Source organism: Xiphophorus hellerii, chromosome 7 (assembly GCF_003331165.1).
Source record: "Xiphophorus hellerii strain 12219 chromosome 7, Xiphophorus_hellerii-4.1, whole genome shotgun sequence".
Lineage (NCBI taxonomy): Eukaryota > Metazoa > Chordata > Actinopteri > Cyprinodontiformes > Poeciliidae > Xiphophorus > Xiphophorus hellerii.
Genome location: NC_045678.1, coordinates 663,187 through 687,237, shown reverse-complemented (window position 1 = coordinate 687,237; position 24,051 = coordinate 663,187). Strand labels below are relative to the sequence as shown.

The window sequence follows — 24,051 nt, the reverse complement described above, 5'->3', positions numbered from 1 at the left end:
TTAAAATGCTGTCTACATCGTTTTAAACTGTGTGATTGTGAGCGTGAGTGGGAATATAAATAGCAATAGGTATTTTGTTCCATATAACACAGTAGGAGTGTAACAGGTAAATCTTTTATGGATGCAAACTCGACTAAAAACCCACCTGTTTAGGATTGTATTTGAAACGTAATCAATTACAAATTTATTGATGGAACCTGACTTAATGTCGTGTTTTGATTGTTGATTCTTGTTGATTGTTGTTTGATATGATGTAAAGCACTTTGAAATGCCTTGCTGCTGAAATGTGCTATACAAACAAAATTTGATTGATTGATTTGAATGCATCACATAGCGATTAATAGGTGCTGTCCAATTAAGTAATACATATCAATTAACAGCAGTATGAAAGACGTAAAAATAATTAACTATACTACATTAAGAAATTATATTTAATCCTCAGTGCTATATGAAGCTCATTTTGAAACAATGCAAAATATTGTTAAAAACTATACATATATATATATACACAGTACAGACCAAAAGTTTGGACACACCTTTCTAATTCAATGGGTTTTCTTTATTTTCATGACTATTTATAAGGCAAGAAATCCCACTTATTAACCTGACAGGGCACACCTATGAAGTGAAAACCATTTCAGGCGACTACCTCTTGAAGCTCATCAAGAAAATGCAGAGTGTGTGCAAAACAGTAATCACAGCAAAAGGTTGCTACTTTGAAGAAACTAGAATATAAGGGGTATTTTCAGTTGTTTTACACTTTTTTGTTTAGTGCATATTTCCACATGTGTTATTCATAGTTTTCATGCCTTCAGTGTGAATCTACAATGTCAATAGTCATGAAAATAAAGGAAACTCATTGAATTAAAAGGTGTGTCCAAACTTTTGGTCTGTACTGTATATACAGTATATGCTGGCATATGCTGCCACCCCTGAAAAATCCTTGCTCCCCTCTTGGCACCCCATAGATATTATTCTAGATCCATCCCTGGGTGGGGGGGAATAAATTTGTGGTACAACCTTTTATGGCAATAGTTTTATAACATGTTTCGCAAATTACCTAATTTTGTTCAACATCCTCCATATAAAATCCAAACCACTGACAAATTATTGATCCAGCGCTGTTTCTCTTTGGAACTAGACGAGTTCAACTGATTCCTCTTCAGTTACACGTCTCATTCACAACTCGCCTCAAACTCTCGCTGTCACCATGTTGTTTGTTTTCGCCGCGCAGTCTGATTGGTAGAAAATTTTCAGGTTGGAAAAGAGGAGAGACTAGTGATGCATTCATAGGGTGTCGGATAAACCATACTCGCAGTGAATTTGACGGCGAAAGTTTATTATTTGAACAACAATTTATACTCGATAGCTGCGATAGAGCCATTTTAACTATAATAAATTGACAATATTGCGATACATCGAGTATACTCAATACATTGCCCAGCCCTACCGCATAGATTACTTTTTTATGTTCAAGGGAGATCCTTTTAGGGTAAACAGCTGTGAAATAGGATCCAATACTCTTTCAGATCATGGTCCCATTTACATCTCAATCCGTCTGAATAATAAGAGAAGGTCCACTCTGTGGAGACTGAACTCTAACATTCTGAATAACTTGGTCATTAGAAATAAATTAAAATGTGAAATTAATTTATATTTAGACGATAACTATAATGAGGAAGTGACAGCTCCTATAATCTGGGACGCAGTAAAAGCAGTGATTAGGGGTAAAATTATATCCATAACCTCTTATGAGAAGAGAATCGGAGAAAAAAAACTCCAGGAATTAGAAGAGGATTTGAAAAGACTACAGAGAAAACATGCAAAGTCTCCCAAAGATGACAACACCAAATATAAGATTATAAAACTAAAAAAATAAATAGATGAAATAAATACTCAGAAAATAAAAAAAAACCTTAGTTTTATAAAACAACAGTACTATGAGGTAGGTGGGAAATCCTTGAAACTTTTATCATATAGGTTAAGAAAACAACAAGCCTGCAGAACTATACATAAAATAAGAAACAATGTAACAAAGGAAATATAAACTAATCTGGAGAAAATCAAAAACTGCTTTCCAAAATACTATAAAACACTATATTCCCAATCACAGACAACCAGCGACAACCAGATCGATGCCTTTCTGGAAAAGATCAATCTTCCAATGAACAAATAAGAAATTAATATCCAAAATTACAAAAGAGGAAGTTCAATCAGCAATCAGGAGAACTAAAAGGGGGAAATCTCCAGGAACAGATGGATTCACTACAGAATGGTACAAAATTATGCAAGACCAACTAATTCCAACACTAGAGAAAACTTTCAACTGGGTTTTAGAAAATAAAAATATTCCGCCCTCATGGCAGTGATTTCAGTCATACCGAAGGAAGGGAAAGACAAATTGGAAAGTGGGAGTTATCGTCCTGTAAGTCTTCTAAACAATGATTATAAACTCTTCACCTCCATACTGTCTAAAAGAATAGAAGTCATACTACCAGCTTTAATACATAAAGATCAGACTGGCTTTGTCAGACAAAGACAGACCTAAGACAACATTAGAAAAACATTACACATTATGAGAGAAGTCACTCAGCAAAAACTAGAGGCACTGATATTAAGTTTAGATGCAGAGAAAGCATTTGATTCGGTACGGTGGTCTTTTTTATATAAAGTGCTTTCAAAATTTGGATTTCATACAACTATAATTGACACATTTAAATCACTATATAATAAACCAACTTAATTAAAATTAATTGAGATTTGACCAATTCATTCACTTTGGAAAAAGGAACTAGACCGGGGTGTTGTCACCACTCCTCTTCGCCTTGTTTATAGAGCCCATGGGTCAACTGATCAGGCAGAGGTCAGATATAAAAGGGGTTACAATGACATCTGGGGAGCAAAAACTATCCTTGTTCGCTGTTGATTTTTAAGTATAATGCAGCCCACACAGACAATCCCAAAACTGATGAAGTTGCTAGAAGAGTTTAGTTTAATCTCTGGCTACAATAAAAAGTATTAACATTTAACTATGATCCACCATTTTCAATTAAAACTGTGTACAACTGGAATTGGGATGTAGTGTCTATCACATATTTGGGTGTTTCACTACCCCAAACAATTGGGGTAGTGAATAAACTTTTTTTTTTTGAAGAATATTTTTTATTGAATTTTATAACATAAAAAAAAGAACAAGTGACAGTAATACACTTAACACAGATTCTCATTGAATAACTTGGTCCCCAAAGCAAACAAACACAAATAAACAATAATGAACAATGAGAAAAAAAACCAAGAAAAAAAAGAAAAAACCAGCAATCTCTGTACAGTTCTCTTAATGTCCTTTGTAACGTTTCAGAAACTCGGTCAACGGTGACCATGTCTTTTCAAATTTCGCTCCTTTTCCTCTGACAATATAAGTGAGTTGCTCCAGAGCCATACAGGATGACATCTCCTTCACCCACATGTGATTTGATGGTATATCCATTTTTTTTCCAGTATAGAGATATTAATCTCCTGGCCTGCAGGAGTCCAAAGTCAATCAATTTTAACTGTCTGGAATTAAAAACACAGTTCTCTGAATAAATACCCAAAACACACATTTTGGCTTCAGCAGGTACATTCACTCCAACGATCTCTGACAAAGTTTGCGTAACCAAGTTCCAATATTGTTGTAACTTTGGACACTCCCATACACAGTGAAAGAGAGTACCCCTTCCAACCAAACATTTACAGCAGATATCTGGGATGTTAGGCACCCAGCGGTTCAATTTGACTGGAGTTATGTAAGTTCTCATCAACCACTTGTACTGAAGGAGTTTCATGCTTGTATTGATTGATTGCTTTTGGGCCTTTACCCATGCAGTATTCCAGTCCGCTACTTGTATCTCCTCTCGGATGTCAGCTCTCCATGCATCCAATTTATCTGCACTGGATTCCTCATCGTGCCTTAGTAAAGCTATATAAAATAAAGAAATATGACCTATCCTCTCTAAATTTCCTAGCACAATATTCTCTAGGTATGATAGTGGTGGTTTGGATTCAATCGTTTTATGTTTTGACATAATAAAATGTTTAATTTGTAAGTACTTATAAAAGTGTTTCTTTGGAATGCTATATATTTGGAATAACTGCTCAAATGTAAGAAGCCTGTCATCCTTATAAAGATCTGCCAGTTTCTGTACACCTTTATTTGCCCAGATTTTGAAACCTCCATCAGCTGTCCCTGTCTTAAAATATCTGTTCCCCCAGATGGGTGAGAAAGAGGAAATGGAAGGGGTATCTCCAATATATTGATGGGTCCTATACCAAACATCAATTGTGTTTTTCAGAAAGGGATTTTTTGTCATTTTTATCAGTTGCTTTGGTCTTGCGGAATACAAATACAGATTTAATCTAAGGTTTGTTATTAATTGTTCAATTTTTATCCATGCTGGGGGTGATTCGGTTGAGAAGTAAAACATAGCTGAACGTAGCTGGGCGGACCAATAATACAATTTAAGATTAGGAAGTTGCAACCCCCCTCTCTCATATGGCAGGTACAACAGGCGAAGTCTTAATCTAGGTTTTTTATTATTCCAAATAAATCTACTGAAAATACCATTTAAACCAACAAAAAATTGTTTTGGAAGAGGCAAAGGAATTGTCTGAAAAAGATACAAAAATGTTGGCAATATATTCATTTTAATCACATTTATTCGGCCAATCATTGATATGGGCATTATCATCCAATTATTCAGTGACTCGTTTACTTCACTGACCAGAGGATCATAGTTTGCTGATACAATTGTTTTAATGTCTGAGGTGATCTTAACACCAAGGTACACAAATCCCTCTCTTGCATTGATAAAGGGGGTTTGTATAACCGGGTTCAGTCTTTCGTCCCTGTTCGAAAATAGAATAGAGGACTTTGAATCATTTATTTTGTAGCCAGAAAACTGACCAAACAACTCTATTTGTTGCATTAAATTTGGGATGCTAATGGACAAGCTTGTCAAAAAAACTATCAGATCATCAGCATATAATGCCAATCTATGCTCTTGGTTTCCCAACTGAATGCCAAATAGATCAGTTCGCATTCTTATCATCATTGCCAAGGGTTCTATAGCTAAATGAATAAACTTTTTGATATAAATTATGGCCCACTAAATTTGAAAATAAAGTCAGATATACATAGATGGAATGTTATTCCCTTTTTAAGCTTAAGCTCCTGGATAGAACCCATTAGGATGAATGTCCTTCCACATTTGCTGTACTTATTTCAGTGTTTACCAGTCAGAATCCCTCCTAAACAGTTCTTAGAATGGGATAGATTAATAGCAAGGTATTTGTGGCAGGGTTAGGGTTAGAGTAAAAAGGCCAGATTAAGTTTAGAACTCTGCAATTAAAAAAAGAAAAGGGTGGAATGGGCCTTCCCTTGTTTTCAGGAATGCTACCATGCAGCCCAGCTGAGACCTTTAGTCTGTGTTCACCATCATACACCGCAGCATGGAAGGAAATAGAAGGCACGACAATAAAAGGAATCCCAATAACAGCCCGACTTAGTGATTATAAATTACAGGAAGAACAGCAGATCCCAGAAGACTCCATAACAGGTAGCTTTCTCAAGTCCTGGCAGGAATTGGCTAAAATGTGCAGAATAGGAGATACATCTAAAATTATGAGGTGGTGTGCCTATGATTTGGATTTTGCACCAAAAAGCATCCTCTCCTTGGGCTGCCACCTCATCGTGGTGGAGGGGTTTGAGTGCCCCAATGATCCTAGGAGCTATGCTGTCTGGGGCTTCATGCCCCTGGTAGGGTCACCCAAGGCAGACAGGTCCTAGGTGAGGGACCAGACAAAGCGCAGCCCGAAGACCCCAATGATGAGAAATAATGTTGGACTTTGTGTTCCCTCGCCCGGACGCGGGTCACCGGGGCCCCACTCTGGAGCCAGGCCTGGCGAGAGCCTGGTGGCCGGGCTTTAAACCATGGAGCCCGGCCGGGCTCAGCCCGAAGAGGAAACATGGGCCCCCACTCCCATGGGCCCACCACCCGTGAGAGGGGTGCATTGTGTGATAGGTGGCGGCCAAGAGAGGGGACCCTGGCGGTCCGATCCTCGGCTGCAGAAGCTGGCTCTTGGGACGTGGAATGTCACCTCTCTGGTGGGGAAGGAGCCGGAGCTAGTGTGTGAGGTCGAGAGGTTCCGGCTAGAAATAGTCGGTCTCACCTCGACGCATGGCTCTGGTTCTGGAACCAGTCTCCTTGAGAGGGGCTGGACATACTTCCACTCTGGAGTTGCCCAAGGTGAGAGGCGTCGGGCAGGAGTGGGCATACTTGTTGCTCCCCATCTCGGACCCTGTACGTTGGGGTTTACCCCAGTGAATGAGAGCGTAGCCTCCCTCCGCCTGGGGAGACAGGTCCTGACTGTCGTTTGTGCTTACGGGCCGAACGACAGTTCAGATTACCCACCCTTTTTGGAGTCCTTAGAGGGGATACTGGAGAGTGCTCCTCCTGGGGACTCCCTTGTTCTGCTGGGGGACTTCAACGCTCACGTGGGCAATGACAGTGAGACCTGGAGGGCCGTGGTTGGGAGGAACGGCCCCCCCGATCAGACCTCGAGCGGTGTTCTGTTGTTGGACTTCTGTGCTCGTCATGGATTGTCCATAACAAACACCATGTTCAAGCATAAGGGTGTCCATATGTGCACTTGGCACCAGGACACCCTAGGCCGCAGTTCGATGATCGACTTTGTCATCGTTTCATCGGATCTGCGGCCGTATGTCTTGGACACTCGGGTGAAGAGAGGTGCAGAGTTGTCCACTGACCACTACCTGGTGGTGAGTTGGCTCCGGTGGTGGGGGAGGAAGCCGGTCAGACCTGGCAGGCCCAAACGTGTTGTGAGGGTCTGCTGGGAACGTCTGGCAGAATCCCCTGTGAGATGGAGCTTTAACTCCCATCTCCGGCAAAACTTCGATCATGTCCTGGGTGAGGTGGGGGACATGGAGTCTGAGTGGACCGTGTTCCGTGCCTCCATTGTCGAGGCGGCCAATCAGATCTGTGGCCGCAAGGTTGTCAGTGCCTGTCGCGGCGGCAACCCTCGAACCAGTTGGTGGACACCTTCGGTGAGGGATGCTGTCAGGCTGAAGAAGGAGTCCTACCGGGCCTTTTTGGCCTGTGGGACCCCGGAAGCAGCTGATGGGTACCGGCGGGCTAAGCGGCATGCGGCTCGGGTGGTTGCTGAGGCAAAAACTCGGGCGTGGGAGGAGTTTGGAGAGGCCATGGAGAAAGACTTCCGTACGGCTTCGAGGCGATTCTGGTCCACCATCCGGCGTCTCAGGGGGGGGAAGCAGTACGGCACCAACACTGTTTATAGTGGGGATGGTGTGCTGCTAACGTCTACTCGGGACATTGTGGGCCGGTGGGCAGAGTACTTCGAAGACCTCCTCAATCCCACCAACATGCCTTCCATTGAGGAAGCTGAGCCTGGGGACTCTGGGTTGGGCTCTCCAATCTCTGGGGTCGAGGTCGCCGAGGTGGTTAAAAAGCTCCTCGGTGGCAAGGCCCCGGGGGTGGATGAGATCCGCCCGGAGTTCCTTAAGGCTCTGGATGTTGTAGGGTTGTGTTGGCTGACGCGACTCTGGAATATCGCATGGACATCGGGGGCAGTTCCCCTGGATTGGCAGACTGGGGTGGCGGTCCCCCAGTTCAAAAAGGGGGACCGGAGGGTGTGCTCCAATTATAGAGGGGTCACACTCTTAAGCCTCCCTGGCAAGGTCTATTCAGGGGTCCTGGAGAGGAGGGTCCATCGGATAGTCGAACCTCGGATTCAGGAAGAGCAGTGTGGTTTTCGTCCTGGTCGTGGAACACTGGACCAGCTCTACACCCTCGGCAGGGTTCTGGAGGGTGCATGGGAGTTCGCCCAACCAGTCTACATGTGTTTTGTGGACTTGGAGAAGGCATTCGACCGTGTCCCTCGGGGAGCCCTGTGGGGGGTCCTCCGGGAGTATGGGGTACTGGGCCCTTTGATACGGGCTGTCAGGTCCCTGTAAGAAAGGTGTTAGAGTCTGGTCCGCATTGCCAGCAGTAAGTCGGGCTCATTTCCGGTGAGAGTTGGACTCCGCCAGGGCTGCCCTTTGTCACCGATTCTGTTCATCACTTTCATGGACAGAATTTCTAGGCGCAGCCAAGGTGTTGAGGGGATCCGATTTGGTGGCCTTAGGATCTCATCTCTGCTTTTTGCAGACGATGTGGTCCTTTTGGCTTCATCGGGTCGTGATCTGCAGCTCTCGCTGGAGCGGTTTCGCAGCCGAGTGTGAAGCGGCCGGGATGAGGATCAGTGCCTCCAAATCCGAGGACATGGTCTTGAGCCAGAAAAGGGTAGAGTGCCTTCTCCGGGTCAGGGGGGGTGTCCTGCTCCAAGTGGAGGAGTTCAAGTATCTCGGGATCTTGTTCACGAATGGGGGAAGAAGGGAGCGGGAGATCGACAGGCGGATTGGCGCAGCATCTGCCATCAAGCGGGCGCTGTACCGGTCCGTCATGGTGAAGAGAGAGCTGAGCCAAAAAGTGAGGCTCTCGATTTACCGGTCGATCTACGTTCCCACCCTCATCTATGGTCATGAGCTTTGGGTCATGACCGAAAGAACGAGATCGTGGATACAAGCGGCCGAAATGGGTTTTCTCCGTAGGGTGGCTACGTAGGGTAGCCCTTAGAGATAGGGTGAGAAGCTCAGTCATCCGGGAGGGACTCAGAGTAGAGCCGCTGCTCCTTCTCATCGAGAGGAGCCAGTTGAGGTGGCTCGGGCATCTGGTCAGGATGCCTCCTGGACCCCTCCCTGGTGAGGTGTTCCGGGCACGTCCCACTGGGAGGAGGCCCCAGGGAAGACCCAGGAAATGCTGGAGGGACTATGTCTCTCGGCTGGCCTGGGAACGCCTCAGGATTCCCCCGGAAGAGCTGGAAGAAGTGGCCGGGGAGAGGGAAGTCTGGGCCTCCCTTCTGAAGCTGCTACCCCCGCGACCCGACCCCAGATAAGCAGAAGATAGATAAGATAGATGGATAGATAGATGGATGGATGGATGGATGGATGGATAATAGATTCAAGATATGGATCTCAAAAGGATTAACTACCTATTATTCATTTGTCCACAAAGGGATATTTCAGAGTTTTGAAACCTTACAGAAGGATCATGGACTGGAAAAAGATGATTTTTTTAGGTACCTGCAGGTGAGACATTATTTTAATAGACATTTTAAAGAGGTGTTGAGAAAAAGTGATTCAAGTTTCATGGGGGTATTTCTATCACTATTTAAGCCCAGATCAGACAGCAGAATTTTCTCTGAATTATATAATGCCATACAGCTATCTAAACATGAGAATACAGAATACATAAAGAGGAAATGGGAAAAGGAAATGAAGGTAATAATCTCACAAGAAGGCTGGGAGGAAATATGTCAACTGCAGTGGGCCTTGACCGGATCAAACACATGGCGGGAGTTTTGCTGAAAAACATTGCACAATCTTTTGTTCCACGCATTCAGAGACGATATCAAAGAAACGGGGACGCCTGCTGGAGACTTGGTGGGTCTAAGGGAGCCAACCACTCCCTTCCATGATTTTTGGGACTGCCAGGTAATAAGACCATATTGGGAAGAGTTCCACAAACACATTGAAAATATAATTAATGTAAACATTGCATTCAAATGTGAAACATTCTACTTGGGCAACTTACATTTGGACACATGGACCAATAAAGACTAAAAACCGCCGAGTATACTGGCAGCCAGTAAGAAATCCATCACAAGGAATGCTAAAACCAGATCCACCCACTATCAATGAATGGCTTGAAATTGTTTACCAGATTATGTTATGGAAAAGATTTCTTTTTCCCTCCAAGTTGAAAAAGGAAAATTTTATAAGATCTGGACCAAATGGACTGAGTATATAAAACCAATTAGATCTGTCTTCATTTGACTGTACTTGTGAATTATGTGTCCTGCCCTTTTATGTTCTTGTGGTTTTTATTGCTCGAGGTGGTGCAATCCCCATTTCTGTTCAATTTTGTTTATTTCTGTTGTCGTTCAAAACTAAAATTAGTAATAGTCTGTAAAAGAAAATACCAGAAAGGCAGTATGGACAAAATCATTTGGATTCTCTGCTTCTATCCTCATATACGACCTGAAATGGGTAAAGCTGTAATTAATGAATGTGATGGAAATCTGTCTTTCTAAATTTAAAAAAAAAAATCCACCTACACAACTGTAAATCTTATATGAAATTACAAAGTCAAATAGTTTTGTTAGTTATCCTAGTGAGTACAGCTAGTTATACTTTTTTTTAATGTAGGTGTACTCACTGGTGATGCCCTAAGCAGTAAGACTGGATATTATAAGGGGACCTGCGATGGCTCACTCTGATCTTCTCATCACGGTCAGCTGTAATGATGTATTGGTCATCTGCGGATATGGTCTAAATGACAGGGAATAGAGCAGTTAGTCACAACCCCTTATGTTTAACCCATTCAAACTTAACCACTAACCCTAAAAGTAAAACTGACAAGAGCAGATAAAAATCAACTGGCCGAGGCAAGTTTCAACCTTAAGAACGTTGACATCAAATTTAATTCTGTCTTTATTTAGCATACCAATTTGCTTGAGACATTTTTAAAGGCTTAATGTTTCTGGGGAGGACCAGATGCAAGTTAAACTTTAGAAACACACAAAAAGAACAATTCCATTTAATGGCAATGTTTATGAAACTTCACTCAAAATTTACATAATTCAATTCACTTTCATTCTAATCTATTTATAATATTCATACAAATAATAGAGAGAACCAAGTTTTGCTACTTTGTTTCATAATATTGGTTCTGTAATACTTAGCTCAAAGTAAATCAAAAATTAATCTGTGCTTTGTTAAAAAAATTAAATAATACAAAAAATATAAAATATGCTGCTCTATCAATCTGTAATTGTATGATTTCATACTAATTTATACAGTTTCTTTTAAAGATATGAAATCAGTAGCTGTGGTACAAAAACAAACAAATAACAATCCCATATTGTACAATTATTGTAGACGTAGAAATAAGTCAGCATTAAAAAATTTTCATGATAAGCTACCTAATTGTTTTGTCACCACCAAAAAACAATTAATTAAACACAACTGTTCATACAAGATGGGAGATAGGTGGACATATTTAGAGATTGGTTGAAAGTTAAACACTTATCTTAATCCCTCATCATCCATAATACTTGATCCTTACCACAGCAAGCAACATCGAAAGGTGACCCATCTTCAGCTCACCGTCCTTCTCTGGTTCAACCACAGAAAAGGAGTAAACATCTCCAGACTTGTCAGCCACCAGCAGTTCATCTTCAGCCGGGCTGAACACTAGTGATGTGCACCTCCTAATCACCCACCTGTGGGTGATTCAAACACATTCAATTTTTAAAATACTTTATTGATCCCAAAGGGAAATTACATCTTGTTTTAACATATTAATTCCAGATCTCCTGTAGCGGTCTGTTTTACAGCAAATCTGAGGAAGCCTTTGACTGAAGACACTCTGTTTTCCCAAGACATTCTCATGAAGAGGATGGTCAGGGTTGTCCATAATTTTCTTGATTTTATGAAGAATTTGTCTTTGCAACATCACCTCCAGAGGTTCCACAGTCGTCCCCAGAACAGAACCAGCCTTCTTTAGGAGGGTTAGCGTACCACTAGAGGGGGGAGGTGGGTCGAAGGGGGGCCGGGGCTAGCGTACCGTTAGAGGGCGGGGGGGACGGATGGGGGCAGGGATGGACAGCGTATTGCAAGAAGAGGGAGGAGGTCTGACTGTATGCTAACCCCCTCTGCCCCCCCAGATATGCTATTTTATTTATATAATTATAAGTAATTTCCACTATCAGTAATATTGAAAGATTCATTAGAGCCTCTTTCATTAGAGCCTCATTGATGACTGTATGTTGAAGCACTGAGGAGTTACAGTCATTTGAAGTATGAACATCATGTGTTGTCCAAGTGTGCCATTTGGAGACTCCAAATGGAGTCTCCAAATGGCACACATGGACAACACATGTACATCCTCTAAAATAAACATGTCCAAAATGACATTTCTTTTTTGGGCTATTTTGATAAATCTTGAAATCCATGAGCAGAATACTTTATTCTACAGATTTATTGTATTTTCCGGTCCATACATTCAACACTCAATGTGCATTTACAAGAAATAAAAATGAAAAATCTGGTTGAAGCAAAATTTTCAATTTCTTTTGCGTTACAAACGTAATAGCTACAAACTACTTATAATTAAAGTATTTTTGACTGCTAAAATAGAAAATTTATCTCGTCATCTTCATAAAGAGACCAAGCTTTTGCATGTACAGTGAACCCTCGCTATATCGTGGTACACCTTTCACAGTCTCGCTGCTTCACGGATTTGAATCATGCATTGTGTTCTGCATTCTGATTGGCTAAACAGTCTCTCCGCTTCTTCTCTACCTGTGTGTCAATAACGTTGCAGATTAATATGTACACGTACGTAAAACAGCTTGCCAAATTCAAGAATCTTTTTGCCAGAAGAAAAAAGAGCGACAACAACTACCTATAACTATGTTCTTCTCTCGAAAAAACACACCTGCACCGCGGGCTTTAGAAGACAAAAAACGCTGCAGAGCGGAGTCAGGATGCAGCGGCTCAGTCAGAAGAGCAGTGAAATACACGTGAGTCACTATTTGTCCTACTGTACTTTGTATTTTTTTTCATAATCATTTTTCATTTTCTCCCATTCTAATCCAATGACTCGGGTCGCGGTGGGGCGGTGCTGATCTCTGCAATTTGAAGCCTTCAGTTCGTATTGATGCTTAAAATTATTATTTTACAGTACAGTAGTTATTTGTAAAAACAAAAACAAACAAAAAAACGTTTATACAGTACTTTTATTTGTTAAACAAATGCTGGGGCCTGTAAAAAGGAGCCGACTTGCCAAACCAGGAGGTCACCACAACACCGAGTTGGAATTTAAATGTTCTCGGTGAACAGCCTGCTGAATAAGCCTCGTCAATACGCAATGGATAACAACGTCAGGATGATTTTCGGAAGAAAAAAACAACAACAAAAAAAAAACTTGACACTGATTTTGGCCAATCAAATAAAAAAAGTCCCTTGACTTCCTATTGGAAGAAGTCTCAGATGTGAAAGTACAGCAGAAACATATCTAGGCACTGATTGATGAGGTGAAGATGCTTCGTTTGCAGAATGCAGAGCAGAGAAGGACAAACAGTTTAGCTACCTTGAAAGTCCGGTAGCGGACCTTGAACAGTATATAAGAACAAATGACATTGTCACCACTGGACTTTCCATTAATCCCAGGTCGTATCCAAAAGCACTGAATGCATGCAACGAAGGGGAACAACAGGTGGCAGTATTTATTAAGACAAAAGGCATTGAGCTGGATTATAATCATGTGAAAGCCTGCCATCTGATACCCAGAAGTAACAGAAAGGATAAGCCAGTTAACATATTGACATTCACCAACACAAGATTCCTTTCCTAAAACAGGATGAGACGCCCCAAAGTACGGATGTTTATATGAATGAACATCTGACAAAGACCAATGCTGACATTGCAAAGAAAGCACGTTATCTGAGAAGAATGAAGAAAATCCAAAGCACATAGACTAGAAACTATAGAATATTTATTAAGCTTAATTGATGACCAGAAGAGGCCAAAGTATTGATGGTGAAATGCATCAAAAAATTGGAAAAGTTGGAATGACTATCCTCATACAGTGAAATAGCAGGACCGGACTTGGAACTGGTTAGAGGTAGTATCACAGTATAATGTTCAGTGATGGGGCTCAGCTAAGCAACAACAAATACATAACACAATGTATTCAGGAAAATGAACAACTGGAACTGAGTGCAACGCATTACATATAGAACAGGGTATTGATCCAGACAATTTTTTTTTTTACAAAATGTTTGTCATTGTTATTAGTAATTTTACAAAGTAAAATTATAGCTAAGGACAAAATATTGATAACTTGTCAATGTCATGTCAATATCAATAATTCACTTGACGTTTACACGTCTCTCATCCTACCTGATGGAGCTTGAGAAGTAAAGCAAATAAGAATGGGCCAAACTGCCTAAAGATAGGTATGCTAAGCTTGTGGCATCATATTCAAAAACACTTGAGGCTGTAATTGCTGCCAAAGGTGAATCAACAAAGTATCAAGCAAAGGCTGTGAAAACGTATGTAAAAGTGATTTGTTTGTTTTTTTATTTTTAATAAATTTGCAAAAGTATAAAAATGTTTGCCACATTGTCAAATTGAGGTGTTTGTATGTTGAATTGTGAGGAAAGAGATTAATTCAATACAATTTGGAAGAGGGCTATATATAGCAAAATGTGGAAACAGTGAAGTGCTGTGAATACTTTGTGCATGGACTGAATACTTATGCTTATTCTCACTGAGCAGTTTCAGGAAAGTCAGCTGAAAACATGGAGGGAGGGCTATGATTAAATTCAAAGTTGAGTAGCAGTTGAATGAGCAAATTTTGAAATCTCCTTTTTCAGAAGTCACTCTTCTGTAAAAGAGTGACTTTTACTCAAAGATGGAAAAGCTGGTATGCAGCCATTTACTATGGCAGGTGGACAGAAGAATCACATAAGCAGCTGCAGTGAATGCTGCTTACAGAGGAGTAGATCATGACTGTCCACAGACCTAACTAACACAGAAACATCTAATGTTTACCTGATGCTAATGCAGTGCCATGAAGGTTCACACCGAAACAGGATCAGTCGTTTGGTGTCATCAGTTATCGCCATCAATTTGCCAGATGAAGACACTGCAAAAGCAAGGACCGTGTCACTTCCGGTGTCCTCTGATGCATCACTAAAGACAGAAAAGACAGGGCTATAAAATTAGCACCACCTTTGATATTAGTACAAATGGTTATCCAATGCACTCTCTTTACCTGCTATTTACATCCTTTGCTATTTTTAGCCTCTTTTCAGCACGGCTGCAGTCAAACACAAACGGTTCTCTGCAAAATAGCACAGAAATGTTAATGTATTACATTTGAATCATTGCTGTGATAGTGACACATGAAATGATGATCACTTAAAAGAATTGGCAGCAGAAAACAGTACAGTTTAGCACCAACTCCATGATTTCTTCTATCCACATTGGAAAACTTCAGGCAGAAATAAATAAATATTTTAGACTTACGTAGATTGTTGGTGTGATAAATTAAATCAAACCTCCCTGTTAAAAGGAAGCTATTTCTCGCCACTATCACTATGTGCTTGCTGAGGTTTGATGTGAAGGTCAACACAAGCACAACAGTCAAACCCTTCCAACTCACCTGGCAGATCCCAAACATAACTGGACAAAGGAAGAATACAAAGATATAATCTGGGTATATCAATACTGCGGCGAAATGTGTGGTGGAGCGGAGACTCATGAATGATATAGACTGAACACTGTGAGCTGCTGTAACTTACGCTTACCAGAAAATAAATTTCCTACCATCCCGGTCGCAGCAAGTCTACAAAACAGTGATTAATATTTCAGCAGAAGAAGTTGGAGCTATCATCAGCGGCATCCAGAACTGGAAAGCACCAGGGCCAGACAAGCTTCAAAACTTCTGGATCAAGAAGTTCATAGCTGCACGCCACCAACTTGGTGTTCATATAACCTAATGCTCCTGTTAAGGAAATGTAAGGCAAGGTCCTCCAGATCCCTGCCAAACTTCTGTTTTCTTAGTAGATTCATATTTCAGTACTTTAGAAAGCAGAACAAAGTTTAATCTTGACTCATTCTGAAAGACAAGAATCACAACGTGCTTTAAGTTACTGTTTCACTTGCCACATTTTCTATGAAGAATATTTTTTAGTTCATGCTGATGTCAGTTTGTGTCTAAATTTGTGATTCTAACAAAACATAAAGTTCTTGGGGGGAAAAAAGCGTAATCAGTATCTCCACAGTTTGGCGAAAACCAGAATTCCCAGAACAAGAACTCTGGGAATTCTTATCAGAATTCCCAGAGTTCTAACAACTCTGGGAATTGTTAGAATTGGCTTATTTGAGATCACCTATTTCAAACTTATATTCGTCATTCACTGCCCATTGATTCTGATGCTATCAATAATCCAGTTGGTTTATGTGAGAAAATCTTGTAACATATATGTAATTTATTTTCATAATTTAACATAGAAACAGTGTTTAAAACAAAATTTCAAGGGAAAATTATAGATGATAAAATTAGCTGGATACCCAACATTAAATACATCTGTAATAAAGTATCAAGAAGTATTTCAAATACGGCCAAAGCAAGATATTATCTGAATAGTAAGTCACTACACATCTTGCATTGTTCAATGATTCAGCCATATCTAAATTTTTGTGCAGAAGTGTAGGGCAACACATATGAATCAACATTACAACTACTAACAGTACAGTATTGCAAAAAAGAGCCGTCAGAGTAATACACAATGCTAGTTTTCTTACACACACAAATCCTTTATTTGTTAAGTCTATTTTATGAAAATTGCAGGAAATTGTGAAATATCAATGTCTTGCAATTCAGGACATTGGTATTATATGGAAGAGGATTAGGGCCACCGAAAAAAAAAAAAAAATTCTGAGTTTAATGTCAGAATTCTGAGTTTAAGGTCAGAATTCTGACTTCTGACTTTAAAGTCAGAATTCTGAGACTAAAGTCAGAATTCTGAGACTAAAGTTAGAATCCTGAGATTAAAGTCAGAATTCTGACTTTAGAGGCAAAATTCTGACTTTAAAGTCAGAATTCTGAGACTAAAGTTAGAATCCTGAGATTAAAGTCAGAATTCTGACTTTAAAGTCAAAATTCTGACTTTAAAGTCAGAATTCTGAGACTGAAGTTAGAATCCTGAGATTAAAGTCAGAATTCTGACTTTAAAGTCAAAATTCTGACTTTAAAGTCAGAATTCTGAGACTAAAGTTAGAATCCTGAGATTAAAGTCAGAATTCTGACTTTAAAGTCAAAATTCTGACTTTAAAGTCAGAATTCTGAGACTGAAGTTAGAATCCTGAGATTAAAGTCAGAATTCTGACTTTAGAGGCAAAATTCTGACTTTAAAGTCAGAATTCTGAGACTAAAGTTAGAATCCTGAGATTAAAGTCAGAATTCTGACTTTAAAGTCAAAATTCTGACTTTAAAGTCAGAATTCTGAGACTAAAGTTAGAATCCTGAGATTAAAGTCAGAATTCTGACTTTAAAGTCAAAATTCTGACTTTAAAGTCAGAATTCTGAGACTAAAGTTAGAATCCTGAGATTAAAGTCAGAAAGTCAGAATTCTGACATTAAACTCAGAATTCTGACTTTAATCAGAATTCTTTTTTTTTTTTCGGTGGCCCTAATCCTCTTCCGTAGTATTAGTACTGTCTATAGTTCAGATTTTGTACTATATGTATAAAATCTGTTATGATCAGTTACCTAAACATCTTCAGGAAATGTTTTTTGAAAGGAAAGGTGGGTACAACTTAAGGGGAACACTGAATTTCAAAATATGTAGCATCTGAACAACTATGAAAAGATTTTGTATCATTGTAACTGGGGTCAAACAATGGAGCGAACTGAATATGGAACTAAAACAATGTCCATACATCAACCAGTTTAAAAATAAATGCAAAACTATGATAATCACATTGTACAGGTAAGAAGGGAATTGACACAAATATGAGTTTTTCCTTCGTTTCTTCTGTGTTACCGTTACCACTATTTGTAGCTTATTATTGTTAGCTTACTATTATTATTATCATTCGTTTATTTTCTCTCTCTGTTTTTTTACATTTTACTTATTGTTGTATAACACAGATTAAGAATAATTTATAGGTGTACACTGGCAAGCAGTTGGTAATTATTCTGATGCTTTATGTCCGGTTGTTATTTACAATTGTTATCATACTAGTATTATTGTCTTGTTATGAGTTAGTTTGCAACCACTTTGTCTATGTCATATAATTTATTTGTTGGCTCTTTAGCCCAGTATATTCAACAGGCACATGAATATTATAACATAGTTTTAATTAAAAAGCTTTGATAATTATTGAATAAGTAAGTAATATATTCCATTAAATTGAGATAAGGAGTAGGATTAAATAAGTGTTCACTTATTCCTATCCCTTTTCAAACAAAAAGTAGTGGTAAACAAAATATTTTCTTCTTGGTTATGTATGCACGTTTTCTCTGTCCTACTGATTGGTTTTTTTTCTTGTTTTTAAAACCCTTTCTGAAATATATAAATCAAATCAAATTTTTGTTTTTAATATAATCTTCTTGGAGCTAAGAACAGATCACTGTAGTTCTTCAAGGTGTTCTACTATCAGTAAGTCCGAAGCAACTAGCTACAAGCCTGAGATAACACACACACACACACCTCATCACATTCCACCGACTTGACTTGTGAATAAGAGTCTGGTAAAGATGGAGTTCTGGGCAGATGGCTTCCTTTAAGAAGTTATGCACTAATTCCGATATAACAGTTTAGACCTCTGTTTTTGAGCACCAAAAAGATTACTAATATTTCCTATAAATCATTAAAACGGAAATCCTTATATTAACTCTATTTTTCAACTTTCGAACGACGCAAAATATGAAAGTGGAAAAAGCTGATAATGTGGCCAAACTGATACTGTAGCCAAGCTAACGGCTCTAAGGTGTGCTCTGCAACTGTCGACCAGGGATATGCAATGGAGACTTCATTGCCGTCGTTAACCAAAAGAAAAATCTCCTCCATTGCCCATCAAAACATCAACACCACCCAGCAGGGTAATTGTGTTCCGCAATTAGGAAAACAACAACTCATCCGTGGAACCCATTAACAAGCTGACAAACAAGATGGATGACGTCAGTGTGCAGCAACGTGACAACATGATAATGGTGGCCAACATCCCTAAGTTAGCCGAATTGAACGCAGCTGATATAAAAGACTGTGAAACTAAACTCTCCGGCCTGGAAAAAGATGTTCCTGTGCTCATCAAAGAAAATGCGGAGATTAATAAAAATTGATAGAACTAGAACTCTATAAACACTGCTGGAATTTGAAAATCCAGGGCTTGCCAATGGGTCTCTTAAGAGAGATTCAGCAGCTGAGATTCATCCTGTGCAGTGAATCCGTCTCTCCTTAAAAACATTTCCCACTTCTTCCTTCCTCACATCGTGTCCTTATGAAACATTTAAAACAAAAACAAATTATCTTACTTTGACAGAGTGAAAGAATTACATATAAATAACAGTCTTTGCCACCTTGTGTCTCATACTCTAAATCAATGTTAAGGATTAATTAAAACTTTTTAAGATTTACAAAATCTCAGTTAGCCTTCATAGCAGGGGCTGAACCCTGGTATCACACCCACCACTATAGCTAATATTAACTGGCATCTTGCCCGTGGACATAATTACAGTATAATATATAATTCTATTCACAAAATATAAACGGCAATATATCCATCTTACTTGTGAAGCATTATCCCCCGAGATCTCACGTCAATAGTCAGTTGATATGAACAAAAATATCCAGCAGTGCTGAGGCTTCTGCTACAATCGATAGTAGCAACACAAACGCACCCAAGCACAACACTTTCATTGTAATAGCTAAGAGGTTGCTAGACTACTGTGCCAAAAAGGTAGTTCCATGTTTCGTAAACGAGCAGAGTCTGAGCAGAGACTAAGTGTGTGCGCTAGGAGAAGTTTTGAATAAAAGGGTTACAAGTTTTGAGAAGAAAGGCATAAAGTCCTGCTTTCAAAATGAAAATGTAAGCAAAAGTATTAAAAGTTTTGAGAACAAAAGACATGAAATCCTGTTGTCAGACTGAACATGTGTGCTGAACATGTGTGCTCATTCCCCATACAAGTCTGGGTTTGGTGGTTGCCAGGAGAATGATACTTGTCTTTACAAGTATTTAGTAAAGTATTGTCTTTACACTTGTGCCAAATGTAAAGTTTGGTGGAGGGTTGTTTGTCAGGAGCTGGGCCTGGCCCCTTTGTGCCAATGAAAGGAACTCTGAATGCTTCAGCATGCCAAGACATTTTGGACAATTCCATGCTCCCAACTTTGTGGCAACAGTTTGGAGCTGGCCCCTTCCTCTTCTGACATGACTTTGCACCAGTAAACAAAACAAGGTTCATAAAGACATGGATGGCAGAGTCTGGTGTGGATGAACTTGACTGGCCAGGACAGAGTCCTGACCTCAACTCGATAGAACACTTTCGGGATGAATTAGAGCAGAGACTAGGAGCCAGACCTTCTTGTCCAACATCAGTATGTGACCTCACAAATGTGTTGCTGGAAGACTGGTCAAAAATCCAGATAAACACACTCTTAAACCTTGTGGACAGCCTTCCTAGAAGAGCTAAAGCTGTTCTAGCTGCAAAGGGAGGACCAACATTCTATTCAACATTTGATTCCTGAAATTGATGACAATTATTGTAGTGATCTGCTCCTTGACAGCTAGTTTTTTCTTCTTTACCCTTTGTTTCTGTGTGATTTTCCTTGATCACCATCAGCTGTTTTCAGTTTGTTGATTATCTCCCGCCTGTATTTAAGTTATCTGTGTGTCCCTTATCAGGGTGGATTCTTTGTTGGTGCTTTGTGAACCTTGGTGACGCCAAGCACGTTTTGATGCACAGCTGCTTACTACCTGTTTTGGCGTATTAAAACACCTTTACCTGCTCATGCTGGTGTTTCTTCCCTGCCTGCAAACCACTACATGACAATTATAAGCAGATATGTGAGGTAGACATTACCAGAAGAATTGGATAAAGCATTAGGTGCTATATCCAAAGACAAAGCACCAGGCTGCGATGGCTTGACAAGTGACTTTTATAAACAATTTTGGGTTTATATATTTTGGAATGTTTGGAATGTTCACAGAAATATTGGCAATCACTGTCTAACACAAATTATGCCCACTCTATGAAACAAGGTATTGTCACACTCATTTCTAAACCCGGAAAATATCCAACTCTTCATGATAATTTAAGACCTATAACACTATTTAAAAAAACAACAAAGTTTTATATTTTTAGACTTTTATAAAGTCTTTGATATAATAGAACATGAATTTATGTTCAAAGTTTTAGATTTATTTGGGCTTGGAAATAAATTTATTAATGCAATTAAAACATTTTACAAAAAAACAAACATTTCAGTGTGTCTTCCACATAGTACTTCACAAAATTTAGAATTAACAAAGGTACAAAATAAGGATGTGCAACCTCCTTTCTGTTTTTGCTCCTTTCTATTTATTGAGAATTAAAAATGCTCAGTTTGGTAAATCATCTGTGCCAGGCCAGGGGTTTTCAATCAGACAGTTGATGACACAACCAGCTTCCTAAACAACCTGAATGAAATTCCCAAACTTTCTAATTAATTGAAAAATTTTCAAAAGCTTAAATTAAATTTCAACAAATGAGAAATTTTGCCTCTAAAGGACTGTCCTATATCTACTGCTTTTAATATTCCTGTAAAATCCAACGTCAAATATCTGGGTGTGCATATAAATAAAGATAAGTTTTAATATTTGGGAGAAACTTTAAACATGTAAAACTCATAGAATAGACAGATGAATTTATCCATTAATTTATCTTAATTATCCAGTCAGTTTCCCAATAGTATGAAAATTGCTAAAGTTATTCCACTGCATAAATCTGGAGATAAACAACACTTAGCAAATTACCGTTCTGTTTATCTTCTTCCACAATTTTCCAAAATCCTGGAATAGCTATTCAACATCACTAGGCAATTTTATTGAAAAAAAAAATCAACTACTTGTGAATAGTCGATATGGCTTCCGAAGTAAACAATCAGTGTCACATGCACTAATTGAACTTGAGGATGTCATTAACTTTATTAATGAAAAGAGATCTCAAAAAAGCATTTGATACTATAAATCATGACATTTTAATCAGTAAATTGGAACAGTTTGGGATCAGATGGATTGCACTAAATTGAGTGAAAAGTTACTTAAAAAAACAGGAAACAATTTGTGAAGATGGGAGAATGTCAGTCTGAATGTTTGGACATTGTGTGTGGTGTTTCTCAAGGGTCAGTGTTAGATCCAAAATTATACATATACATTAATGACATCATCAATTCTAAGATTAATTTTATTTGTTGATGAAAGAAATATTTTAGCTTCTGGTGAAAATCTACAATAACATTTGGATATTATTACCTCAGAATTCATTCAAATTAAAAGCTGGGTTGATATGAATATGATATGAATACTAAATTTTACCAAGACAAAATTCATGATATTCTCTAACAATTAGGAATGTGGCTATTGATGTGACTTCAACATTAAAAAACTGCTTATGAAACGTTCCTTCTTTCACCAGCATGTGTTATTATGCTGGAGATTAATATGTAAACATAATTATAGCCCATGTTTTGTGAGGGTGATAATGAATCAACAGAACACCACTTCTATGAATGAAGCAAACATAAAGCTTTGTGGCATGATGTGCGCTGCTTTCACCTAAAATTCCAAAGCTACTTGAATTTTCTAAGAATTACATTATTTTTGGGACCCTGAGAAAAGAAAAGAAACTTGAAAGGTTATTGAATGTAATAATTGTCATGGGCAAATATATTATTCACAAATAATATATTATTTGTGTTGTTCCCACACTTTTCACAAGGAACTCTACCACTTCTCATCTATAAAATTCATGGACAAACAATGATATGTGGATCTGTATCATCTGTATCAAACAATCTGAAACTACCAGAAAACGCCTAGTTATTATTTCTTTTTCTTTTATTTACCTATTTTGGTTATTAGATTACTTTTTTGTCGCTTCCAAATGTTTGGAAGCAGCCTGTGCTGGCCTTTTTAGGTTTGATTATCGATGCCATATTTGCTGAATATGATGTTATTAACAATAACATAATAGAGGCTGGCCTGCCCATGATGTTAACATATGGTCAATTAAATGGTGCGTGCGTAAATCCAGCCTATTGTCAAAGGTGTGCGTGCCCAAGAAGATATTTGTAATGTGCATTGATTACTTTACCCTTCCTGTGGTACATTGCATGAAGGAGTCCAGCGCTGCACAATTTTATATTTGGTCAAGAATAAATTAGACCTCTTGCTATGGAAACTGATACTGATTCCAGCTCCTTTCCTTGGGCTGTCCAACAAAAAGAACTGGGAAATAGAAAAAGCTAATAGAACAAAAAGTAAAAAAATAAATAAATAAATTCCAACCTGGGCTCTTTGGTATGGATCGCTATGAGTTTGCTGCTGCAGGTTGACAGAAACCATTCCCCACAGAAACCCAAACAAGCCATTGCTCACGGTACCGAACTGAATGCTCTTAGTTCTTGTCTTCCACGTGGAGAATGCGGGGATGATCTCCACAGGAAGTACGTCACGGTTACTTGCAATGTCACGTCCGCTTTGGGCCTGTCAAAAACACACAATCCCCGCCTCATCACACTACACAAAACGCCCTCTTGTGCTGCGGTGGCCAGGGGAAGAGTTTCTCAAATATGCACGGCCGTTAAAAGCATAGTTAAAAGATTTAGAGTGGAAAATAAAAGATACATAGTTTAGCGGGGAGGAGTAGACTGTAGGGGGCGTAGTCTGTAGTGTTTTCTATAGACATAATACAGAGTGTTTTCTAGTTGGCTGCACTAGTCTCTTCTGGAGCAGAGTGAGGGCTTTAAGGGGCGTGGTGTGTTTTGTTACATAAAGGAGCGCTGACCGAGCTGCGTTGATTTAGTGGAACAAACTGTTCACATTCCTCGTCTTTCTTCACAAGGTAAAGATAAAAAGACTGCATTTTACCTCTACCGTCGTGGAAGCACTGTGGTATTCCTCTTCTAACCAGTTTAATTGTAGATAAAGTGCAGGTTTGATAATGGCATGAAGATTAATTTGATATTGTCACTATATTTTAAAAATAAATGTTGATGTTTGTTTTTTAATGCAGGTTGTTAAAACATGTCGACCTCCCTGTTAAGGATCGGACACCTGCGATGTGTCAATAAGGTAATTCTTCCTCCTGACTTAAAAGCTCA

General features: G+C 39.2%; 2 protein-coding genes across 8 annotated transcripts in view; one reads left to right on the top strand and one right to left on the bottom strand.

Moving 5' to 3' along the window:
- wdr4 (WD repeat domain 4) overlaps positions 1-23,397 on the bottom strand; it is a 48,016-nt gene extending 24,619 nt beyond the window's left edge. For 3 of the 4 annotated variants that reach the window (XR_004339836.1, XM_032567051.1, XM_032567053.1), the window contains exons 1-5: positions 23,237-23,397; positions 14,958-15,026; positions 14,735-14,875; positions 11,241-11,397; positions 10,332-10,444 (exon numbers count right to left, since the gene is read on the bottom strand). Coding sequence is in view for 3 of the 4 variants with exons in the window: in XM_032567051.1 (XP_032422942.1) it covers positions 10,332-10,444; positions 11,241-11,397; positions 14,735-14,875; positions 14,958-15,026; positions 23,237-23,319 (563 nt within the window). In the remaining variant the exon portion in view is untranslated. The remainder of the gene's footprint in view (positions 1-10,331; positions 10,445-11,240; positions 11,398-14,734; positions 14,876-14,957; positions 15,027-23,236) is intronic. The other variant, XM_032567050.1, reaches the window with a different exon arrangement.
- A 104-nt stretch (positions 23,398-23,501) lies between these two features.
- The window catches only part of LOC116722767 (magnetosome-associated protein MamJ-like), a 30,844-nt gene continuing 30,294 nt past the window's right edge, over positions 23,502-24,051 (top strand). For all 4 annotated transcript variants that reach the window (XM_032567045.1, XM_032567042.1, XM_032567041.1 and 1 more), the window contains exons 1-2: positions 23,502-23,792; positions 23,964-24,022. In XM_032567045.1, the coding sequence (XP_032422936.1) occupies positions 23,975-24,022 (48 nt within the window). In that variant the 5' untranslated portion in view covers positions 23,502-23,792; positions 23,964-23,974. The remainder of the gene's footprint in view (positions 23,793-23,963; positions 24,023-24,051) is intronic.